The sequence below is a fragment of the Numenius arquata genome, chromosome 28 (genome assembly GCF_964106895.1).
Source record: "Numenius arquata chromosome 28, bNumArq3.hap1.1, whole genome shotgun sequence".
NCBI classification, from domain to species: Eukaryota; Metazoa; Chordata; class Aves; order Charadriiformes; family Scolopacidae; genus Numenius; species Numenius arquata.
Genome location: NC_133603.1, coordinates 2,788,696 through 2,798,621, shown reverse-complemented (window position 1 = coordinate 2,798,621; position 9,926 = coordinate 2,788,696). Strand labels below are relative to the sequence as shown.

Sequence of the window (9,926 nt, the reverse complement as noted above, 5' to 3'; positions counted from 1 at the left end):
CGAGATGACTCAATACCTTCAAAGGATCGTGTGAGGAAGGGTATCCCTACCCAAACGGCCACCGAGCAGCTCACGCCTGTGCAGCAGTGTTTTCCCAATGCTGCCAAATTTAATACGCGTTCGCAAAAAGGGCTCTTGGGTCACACTAATGAATATGTCAGCCCAGGTGGAGTTATGGATTAGGGAGGCGGAATAATGAGAATCCTTTCTGTATAAATAATGGGTGAATGTCCCCGGGAAGGGGTGCTAGATTTGTGGATTGCCTCTTAGCACCAAACGTCGAATAAAGCAATATTTCCTCTCTAAATTGCTTCTGGTCTCGAGAGCTTTTGATTCAGGTAATAGTCATACCCTTTAATTGTTTAATTACCCACTGAAGCTGGGAAAAGAGGGCTCCTGGGGCCATAGGCATCCTCACCCTGCTCATATCTGCTCTCCCATGCAAGGACCTTTGGGTTCATCTGAACCCCTGGCTCTGCTGTATCTTCTCAAGGAACAAGCCCAGTCTCTTCCTTGACTAAAGCCCAGCGTATCAGGGCTCACTCTGAGCCAGCACCAAAGGGAGCAGCCCCATTTCCAGGTGTTTCTGGCCAATTCTGACTCCCCCTTTGCACATGGAGTCAGGATGGGACCCAGCTGCAAAGGACTCCAGCTCCTGGCTGGTGGCTGACTTTTCCCCACCTCTATTCCCACAGACTTGCTGTCTTTGAGGGGGCAGAAAACTCAGGTTTCTCATCTCCCTGTGCAGTGGGTTTTCGAGAGGAACGAGGATGACTTTTCCTTCCTCCAGTTCTCTTAAGCAACTTCCAAAGAAAAACCCGCAGGAAATAAAAAACACAAAAATAAAAAGCACATACACACACAAGGCAGAAATTATTTAGAATTGCACTTTTACTTTTAACTCCCCATCAGGGCAAGTTTGCAGGCACCCAGGAACAACCACTGAGTGATTAAACAGCCATTAAAAGATCAAATGAGTGTTTAAGATACAGAAATGCTCCCATTTTGCACTAAAGGAAAGGAACCTGAACACTGCTACCCTTTCCTGTCCCTTTGGTGGGACTGGGACAAAACCCAGCCCCTGGTTTCTTTCCCAAGGGTAAGTTGGTGGCTTTGGGGGTTGGGTTTCTTTTTTGCCCTGTGCCTTAGGGAAGAAGTTTGAGTTGAGCATCAAACATCACCACAAAGAACGGGAAGACTCTCTCCCCTTGGAAAGATGCCGGCGGAAAAGCAAAGATCTGTTCTTTGCTCTCGGCATCAGAAAACACCACCCTCCCTTTCTCATAGTCCAAGCAGATTCGTATCCGCTTGGGGACACTGCGTAGAGTCAAGGGGGTGGGATCAGGAGAGGTCAGAGCCATGTACTCATTTTGGTTATGACACAGAGCCCATACCCCCACATCGGGATTCAGGAACAACACACGGTCCCTTGGTACTGACTCCTTGGCCACCCCGATGCCCCAAAAGCCTTCTCTGTGGACCTCCACGTCCCAGTGGTGGCACCCTGACGTGAAGCCCCTTGAGCCCAGCACAAAGGGATTGAATTTGAACCTCCTTGGGTTGGAGGGCAGGTCCTGCTCACAGCGTTCCCACCGCACGAGCTTGCAGTCTTCCGAGAGATAAAGACCAGCATTGGCTGTCTCCGGGTCCAGCGTCATCTGTGCTGGAGGCGGAGAGAGAGTCAGGCTCATGGCACCAGATTTGGGGGGAAACAGGGCTTTTTCTCTCCCCTCCCATCCCTCTGACCCGGATGGGAACCCTCCAGGCATCGCCTGGTGGTGGGACCAGGGTGGGAGAAGGGGGAAAGGAGGCAGCAGAGCACTTCAGGGCAATCTTTGGAGGAAGCAGAGCTTCTTTTAGCATATTTTTGATTTCACATGATGGCTCGGTTGGGCACGCGTTCGGTTCACTTACTTGTCAAAGGAAGCTCGAACTCCAGGACATCTAGAGGGAAGAGAAAAATGTGAGAGGCAGAAAGATGAGTTGGCGTGATTGTGGGATTCTGCAAAAGTCCCGAGAGTCAGGAACAGGCTTGGGGGAATGTCGAGAAACTTGAGGAGGCAGAGGAGAAGAGGAGGAGGACAGGCAGGGAACATCAGACCAAGGCTCGCTCCTCCTTCGCTGACTCATTGTGGGATCTTGAAAGAAACAACCCCTCATTCAGCACCTAGGATGCGTTTCTTTCCCGTGGCTTCACTCCGTCCCTCCCCACCAAGAAGCACGATGGCATTTGCCTTTCTGCACCTGCCCTCGGTACCTTGCAATTTCTCCAGAAGTTCCTTGATGGATGAGTTCTTCTCGGTGAAATCATAGAATTTCTTTTCCAGCTCCGGGGAAATATCGAGGGAGTGGGAGAGCGTTTCCCTCTGGCCCCTGGAAGGGAAGAGGGGATGGATTTACGCCTGGTTGTAGTTTGCTGCTCCGTGTTTTCTCAGCACTCCCTGCTCCTGCCTCCTGCCAGCCCGTGTCCAAATTCATCGTTCATTAAGGAGAGAGAGGCAGAGCCCTCCTTCCAACCCCCCGTGGCCTCAGTCAAGTCCAAGGGCTGTACTGCAGAAGAGCCAACCCGTCCCTACGTGCTTTCTCCCAGTGTCCTGCCACAGAGCTGCTCTGTGGTGGTGACATGGTGACAGGAGAAGGACCACATACCTGCTCAAGGTGGTTCCAATGTCCTGGATGAGAGAGAAAAAGAGACTCGGTGACATGGAACACCTCCCCTTGGAGTACCGGGGTCCCACTCTAAGGAAGTCCCTCTCTGAGCGGGTTGGGGTAGAAAAGCGAGGGCTGGAGACCAAGCTCAACGCAGGCCTTCACAGCAAGTTTGGGAAGCCTGGGCTCTCACCTTCAGGAGCTCCCAGTCTGGCTGCTGGTATGTCCTCTCCATCTCCCCAATCAGCGTGCCCAGGCTCGTCGCCTCCTCCAAAAGCCTCTGGAGGATTTCTTCATGGGCTTTCCTTATCTCTGTGTCCAGCTGCTCCAGCTGGGCCAGAAGAGAGGACTCCTGCTTCTCCAGGAACTCGTGCAACTTCCTGTATGTCCTCACAATCTCCTGCTTTGCAGCTTCTGTCCTCTCCTGCCAAGGGCAAGCCGAAGCGGGGAAAGGGAAGCAGAGAGCAGGAGAAGAGCATCAAGGGTCAAGGGTGGGCCATGCCTTAGTGGGACCCACCAAGAAGAGGCATTTGGGGAAGATACAAACCCCCTCTCCCTTCCCCACAGCCCTTGAGCATCACCCACCCCTGCGGGACAGGAGGAGGAGGAGGAGGAGATGTTCCTCCTTTCTTCCCCCACCCTCTGCCCAGGAAAAATGATGGGCACCTACAGTGTGATCCTCCATTCTGTCTTGTCTCTCCTTCACGGAAGATTGAAGCGCCTTGTGCTCTGATTTCAGAAGGTGCAGTTGGGTCTGAATGTGTTTCTGAGAGGAAAGAGAGAAGTCCCCTGTGGAATGGCATCGTGGTCTGGCACCCTCAGCAGAAGGAACGGGGAACTCTTGGTTTCTCTTGGGGTAAGTGTTGGCGGAGTTTTGGGAACCCCATGGCTGTTTCAAGGTGATTATCCTCCCCCTTGTTCTCTTTTTCTATATTCTCAAAGGTCAAGGTTCTTCCAGGGAGCTGTGGGGTGGGAGAAGGGCTGAGGATCTCTTTCTCTCCTTTCCTACTGATCTTCAGCAGAACTGACCTGATAAGGGACCTGCACCCCGAAGGACAGAGCCATTCATGGATTTTGCAGAGGGATTGTGGTGGGGAGAAATCCTACACCTCTGTTTCCTACCCTCCCCTAAGACCCTGCTCGTGGCTGAACCCTGGGGGAGAGGACCTCTTAGTCCCCAAGAGCGTGCTGCTCCTACGTCCACCTCTTCCTCAGGGCAGGCAATGCCACCTCAAGAGTTGCTATCAAGAGACAAGGATGGGTGAGTCCACAGGGGGTTTATCCCACAGGCCAAAGGCTGTGCAGGGATCTCCACCCATCAAGAGCAGCAACACCAGGAGCTTCTGGACATTTGTGCCTCAACACACCCATAACCCCCTCACCTTGTACTCCTGGGCAGCCTCGCCCATGGGAACCACAGAATGGTCACGGTGCACCTTGGACCTGTCACACACCACGCAGATAAGCCTTTTGTCATCTTGGCAGAAGAGCTTCAGGGGTTCCTGGTGTTTCTCGCACAAGTTCTCCCCTCCTTCCACCTCTCTGACCGGTTGCAGGTTCAATCTCTTGGCTGCTTCAATCACGTTGGCCAACTCCCAGTTGGGTCGGAGGGTCTTCTGGGCCCCCGTCTCCCTGCACTGGGGGCAGGAGAAATTGGTGGTCAGTCCTTCCCAGCTCCGAGTGATGCACGACCGGCAAAAGCTGTGCCCACAGTGGATGGACACAGGGTCCTGGAATATTTCCAGGCAGATGGAGCAGCAGGCTTCATCCCGGAGGATCTCCACAGGCGTCCTGGCTGCCATGAAGAGCGACCCTCGCAGCTTCAGTCTCCAAGTTTGTTTCGATTTGGAAGGAAGAGGAAGGAGAGAGATTTCCTGATTCTACACCATTGGTTACACTGAGACCCAGCCCCTTCCCAGCAGGGCTTCAGGCAATACATTAACCCATATTGCTCTGGGAAGTAGCGGTTGGACAGGTGAGGAGGTAAGGAATTGGAGATGCCCATCCCATTTTCACCCTTTTCTGGAGGCGCTGGGATTTTCAGTCTCCAAAGCCACTTCCAGTCAGTGGAGTCCGGTGGGATCTGGGTCCGGTGCAGCTGGGGGTGGGAGACAAGCAGGGGCTGACTTGGGGTTGTGCAATGAGTGGGTTTCTCCTTTTGGAGAATCACCAGACCTTCTTTGAGCTGTGATCAGGCAGGATCCTGGGATCCTGCCACAAGAGAGGTTTGTTGTTAAAGAGGAAATGTCAATCAGCCACCGAAGATGCTGACGAGGCAGAGGTTCTCATGCTTTCTTATTTGAGCTGTGGTGATGATTACTGCTATGACAACCAAGGTAACTCTGTTATTTGCCCCGTTGGAGGGTTGGAAGCAGAAGAGAGTAGAGGGGTAGCTCCTGTGGCGAGGAGGGGACAGGATGGGGGCCCCAAAACGGACCAAGGGGGTGTTCCATCCCATCTGCCCCACGCTCAGTACAAAAGCCAAGGGAGCAAAGGGTCAGGTTTTTCTTTGATGGCCGACAATCTGAGGAGGACCGTGTCTGTTTGTGTGTCTTACGAACACATGGATTGGCGTCGGACTCCAAATGGGGCACCTAGTTCCCGCCCATGGCTGAGTTCCAGCCTGGACTTCCCCAGTGATACGGGGAGCTTAATACAGTTTTGTATAGAATGTATCTGTTTCATTTTTTTTCATTGGAGTAGCTCCTTCTAAACTCACATCTCTCTCCTCCTCCTCCTCTCCTTGGAGTGAGAGGTGGGGGAGAGCATTTGTCATCTTGTCATTGGCCAATTTGCCCTAAATGACAACAGAAAAACCCAAAAACCTTCTTTTAAGCTTTGGCCTTGGAGCTGGAGCGGCTGCTCCCAGATGAGGTGGGAAGAGAAAGCCTTGGGCAGGTCAGAGGGGCCACAGAGTTGGGGGGTGAAGTGGCCCTTGTGGGGCTCCCATGAGAGCGAGAGTCTGTGTCACGCTGAGGCTTATTTTCTGCTTGTATTGTACTTTCTGTTTTGTACTGTTTATTAAAACATGATGTATTTCTATAGGTGTTTGTCTCCTGCTGGGGGCAGCCCTGTCCCCTCCCCTCCTTGCCCCTAGGGGCAATTTCCGTCCTGCTTTTGGGATCCTTGAAGGGGGCGGCTACCCCCCTGGGGTCTTCTCCTGACAGCCCCGACAGCCCCCATGGGCTGCTGGTGGAGGGAGGGGGGAGGCTGGAGACCCTCCCTGTCCCCCTGTGTTTTCCTGCCCATGGGAGCTCTCAGGGCCCCCCCCCAAATCCTGACCCCTCAAGAAGGTGCTCCTGGTTGCGTCCCTCACTGGTGACTAGCACGCACATTATCAGTTATTAGTCATCGCTCCCTTCACAGGCTTATCCTCTCTTATCTCTTGACCCTGATTTCTTTGGGTTTCAGGGCTGTGTGGCGGGTGCAGGGCACTGGCAGCGTTTATGGGGTGTTGGGGTGGATCCTTCGCCCCCCACACGGGCTGTGCCAGTGGTATAATTTCTTCTTCCCGGTCCCAATCTCAGCCCATTTTAGCACTTTGGGGCTTCCAGCCGCCAAACCACGTCACTAATTACTAACTCCCACCCTACTAATTACTAGTGACGGCTGAACCTGACAAAGAATTGCTCACCTTCTCCATTCTCGGCGCCGCTTCTCTGAGGCTCCCCGTATATGATGCCCAGAGGCGCTGCCCCGGGGTGGATCAGGGGGAGGGTGAGTCTCTTAAAAGCAGCGCTCCCATTGGCTGCCTGACCTGCCACTCCTCTTTCTTGCGCGCTGATTGGCCGGGCGCTGGCTGGGCTTTATTAAAACCGAGTCCCTCAGTCCCTATCCCTGTCCCAGCGCAGCACAAAGCGAGGAAGGAGCGAGCTTCTGGGTGGGCGCAGGTAGGGAGGGTTCCCCAATCCCCCCCCCGCGGCCAGAGAGGACCCTGGGGCCTCCCCCAATTCACCCCCCCTCCCTTTCCCTCCCCCCCCGGACCGTCCCCCCGGCCGCAGAGGGGCCCAGGTTCCCCCCTTCCCTCCCAATCCTCCACCCTGTGGTCAGAGAGGGCACGGGGCCTCCTCCAGTTCCCCAGTGTCCCCCTCCCCTGCCCCCAGTTTCCAGTCCCCCCAACCCTCTCCTCGTCCAGAGAGGGGTCGGTTTCCTCCCCATCCCCACTCCACCCCGTGGCCAGAGAGAACCCAGGTTCTCCCCCTCCGATTCCTACCCCGCGACCAGGGTGGGCTCGGGTCCCGTAGGGCCCCCCTGCTGCCCGGATCCCCCCTCTCTGAGCTCGGGGGTCCCCCATTGACTTTGACCCCGGGGCTCCCTCGGGCTGCGCTGGGTTCCTGGGAGGGTCTGATCCCACCGGGGCTTTCCCGAGTGGGGGGTTCAGCTCCAGGACACCCCCCCCCACACACACACCTCTACAATCCCTATCTTTGTTTGCGGGCGCTGGAGCTTCCTTCCTCTCTGGAAGGAAGAGCTTCTCTCTTCCTCTCCTTCCTTCCTTCCTCTGGGGCAGCTAGGGAACTGGCTTCTCAATGCCGACCACTTTGGGCTTTTCCCAGCCGTTGGCAGAGCTCTGGAGTCCGGTGCCCTTGTGCACACTGAGCCTGTCTGTCCGCTCTCCAGGGCCAGGCGTTGGCATTTCCCTGCCGGGATGGAAAGCTGGTTGCTCCAGCAGCTGCTGGGGGTTGGGATTTCTGCTTTGGCTGGTGGAGCCCGGGGTGCAGGGCTCAGCCGGAGGAGTTGGGCTGGAGGGAAATAAGACGACTTGTGTGACTTTCTCACATCCTTCCTCCTTAATCTGCCTCACTGTGGCCCTTGCTCTGGCTTTTGTGGGGAGCGTGATGGCTGGTGGCCAAGGGCCTGTCCCTGAGCTCCCTGAGGCTGTTTTTGTCCTCCCCAGTTGCTGGGGACAGGGTGCAGCGTCCCTGGGGGGAGCAGGGAGAGGACAGGGGTGCGCAGGCATCGACTTCCTGATCCTGGGTGACTCCATGTGGCCCTGGCTGCTCTGTGACAGACAGGCCTGGTCCCAGCTAAAAGAATGAATCATTTCAATGTACTGAGTCACGTTCTCTGCCCTCTCCCAGCACAACAATAAGAGCAGCGGTGAAACAACTGGATCCAAGCCAGGCTTGAACCAGGCAAGATCCTGCTGTTTGTGAGCAAAGAGGTTTCACTTTTCAGGGCGCCATGGGGGAGAGGAACGGGTTCTGCTCCAGCAATGGGAACGTGGAGGAGCCCCTGAGTCCCCAGGATGGAGGAGCATCCCCCCACCCAGAGGTGCCTGGGGCTACAGGCAGAAGGACATGGGTCCTGGTGGTGGCCGTGCTGGTGGCTCTGGTCCTGGCTCTGACCGCGGCTGTTGCTGTCCTCTCAGGTAAGGGAGGAGCGGCTGCCTCCTTCCCTGCCCCACGCAGCTGTGTCCCCTGGTCCCTGCAGAGCCCTGTCCTCTGCCCTTCTCCCCTTCCCTCTCCAGGAAGAACATGTGGAGGGGATCCAGCTGTGCTGGCTCCGGTGCTGGTGTGTCCCAATGGCTGGGTCGGATACTACAATGTCTGCTACTACCTCTCGAGGGACGAGGGGAGCTGGGAGTGGAGCCAGGAGCAGTGCTCCTCGCACGGGGCCTCACTGGTCCTGCTCAGGAGAGAGTGGGAAATGGTGAGTGAGGGGCTGTTGTGGGGGCTTGGGGGGTTCCTGTGTTGGGTACAGAGCCCAGGGTGGGAGCAGAGCTGGGTCAGAGCAGGACCAAGAGTGCTGGGCAGGCTGGTGAGCTCCTGCAGCAGCTCTGGAGCTTGTTGGAGCAGGTGTGGGGTGGGAGCTGCTGCCATCCCAGGGCTGGTGGTAGCCGTGTGGGGCTGAGACAGGGACTGGTGTGGGGCTGGCAGCATCTCCTGACTGTTGGCTTCTCTCTTTCCTGCCCAGGAGTTCCTCTCACGCCTCAATGTCAACGTTAATTCCTGGATCGGGCTGCGGAGATGGGGCAAACGCCTGGAGTGGGTGGACGGCAGCAGCTTCAACCAGACGTGAGTCCCGTTGGGAGCCGGGGCCGTGGGGAGACCATCCTGCGGTGGGACGGGCAGGGTCCTGGTGGGAGGTGTCTGCTGGGGCTGTCCCTTGCAGGCAGCCCTTTTTGTCTCCTGCTGCTTGAGGGGACAACCACATCCCCCCACGGTCCCATCAGTGTCTGTGCTGCTTGTTACAGGTTTGAGGTGCACGGCCAGGCAGAGTGTGTGTATTTGTACAATGGTGTCGTCGGGAGTACAGACTGCTCACAGCGCCGGCCGTACATCTGCAGCAAGCCCCAAGTGCCGAGGTGACAAAAGTGATGGAGAAAGGACCTTCCCCATGTCCCCATGGTAGGGACTCAGAGCTTCACCTCCTGCGGTCTCCTGGGGATGTCCTCTGGTCCAGTTCTTCGTGGTCTCAGCAGAAACTCACTGCCAGTTCTCATGAGACGAACCTGTGGGAAAGGGAGGTGTGGGAGGTGACATGTCCCTTCCTGGGTCAGGAACCTTGGGTTGTGCAATGAGTGTGGCTTTCTCCTTTTGGGACCACGCCGGAGCTCTTCTTGCTTCTCCCACGAATCACGCAGACCTTTTTTTGAGCTTCTCTTGATGCAGCCCAGGACACGGTTGGCTTTCTGGGCTGCCAGTGCACATTGCCGGCTCATGTTGGGAGTGTTGGTGGATGAGAAGCTCAAGTCCTTCTCCTCAGGGCTGCTCTCCAGCCATTCTCTGCCCAACCTGGATTTGTGCCTGGGATTGCCATGTCCCAGGTGCAGGACCCTGCACTTGGCCTGGTTGAACTTCATGCTGTTTGCACGAGCCCACATCTCCAGCCTGTCCAGGTCCCTCTGGATGGCATCCCTTCCCTCCAGCGTGTCGACTGCGCCACCAAGCTTGGTGTCAGCAAACTTGCTGAGGGTGCACTCTATCCCGCTGTCCACATCTCCGACAAAGATGTTGAACAGCACTGGTCCCAGTACTGACCCCTGAGGAACTCCACTCATCACTGACTGCCACCTGGACATCGAGCCACTGAGGAAAGGGTGCTAGATTTGTGTAGAATGTTGAATGAAGCATTATCTCCTCTATAAACTGCTTCTGGTTTCAAGAGCTTTGGTTTCAGGTAACAATTATACCCTTTTAATTGTTTAATTACCCACTGAGGCTGGGAAAAGAGGGCTCCTGGGGCCATAGGCATCGTCACCCTTCTTTTATCTGCTTTCCCAGGCAGGGCCATCTGGGGACAAGGACTTGATGGACCTTCATCTGAAACCCTGG

General features: G+C 55.9%; 2 protein-coding genes across 2 annotated transcripts; one reads left to right on the top strand and one right to left on the bottom strand.

Moving 5' to 3' along the window:
* Positions 1 to 877: 877 nt before the first annotated feature.
* Positions 878 to 4,501, bottom strand: LOC141476158 (E3 ubiquitin-protein ligase TRIM7-like). The gene is made up of 7 exons (XM_074164761.1): positions 4,032 to 4,501; positions 3,320 to 3,415; positions 2,843 to 3,073; positions 2,650 to 2,672; positions 2,258 to 2,373; positions 1,915 to 1,944; positions 878 to 1,663 (listed from the first exon to the last, which is right to left on the bottom strand). The coding sequence occupies exons 1-7, from the start codon at positions 4,449 to 4,451 to the stop codon at positions 1,146 to 1,148; spliced, it is 1,434 nt and encodes a 477-aa protein (XP_074020862.1). The 5' UTR covers positions 4,452 to 4,501; the 3' UTR covers positions 878 to 1,145.
* Positions 4,502 to 6,494: 1,993 nt separating this feature from the next.
* Positions 6,495 to 9,754, top strand: LOC141476175 (C-type lectin domain family 2 member B-like). Its single transcript, XM_074164781.1, has 5 exons — positions 6,495 to 6,539; positions 7,828 to 8,020; positions 8,120 to 8,301; positions 8,566 to 8,666; positions 8,846 to 9,754. Exons 2-5 carry the CDS (start codon positions 7,834 to 7,836, stop codon positions 8,958 to 8,960), a joined length of 585 nt encoding a protein of 194 aa, XP_074020882.1. The 5' UTR covers positions 6,495 to 6,539; positions 7,828 to 7,833; the 3' UTR covers positions 8,961 to 9,754.
* Positions 9,755 to 9,926: the final 172 nt, after the last annotated feature.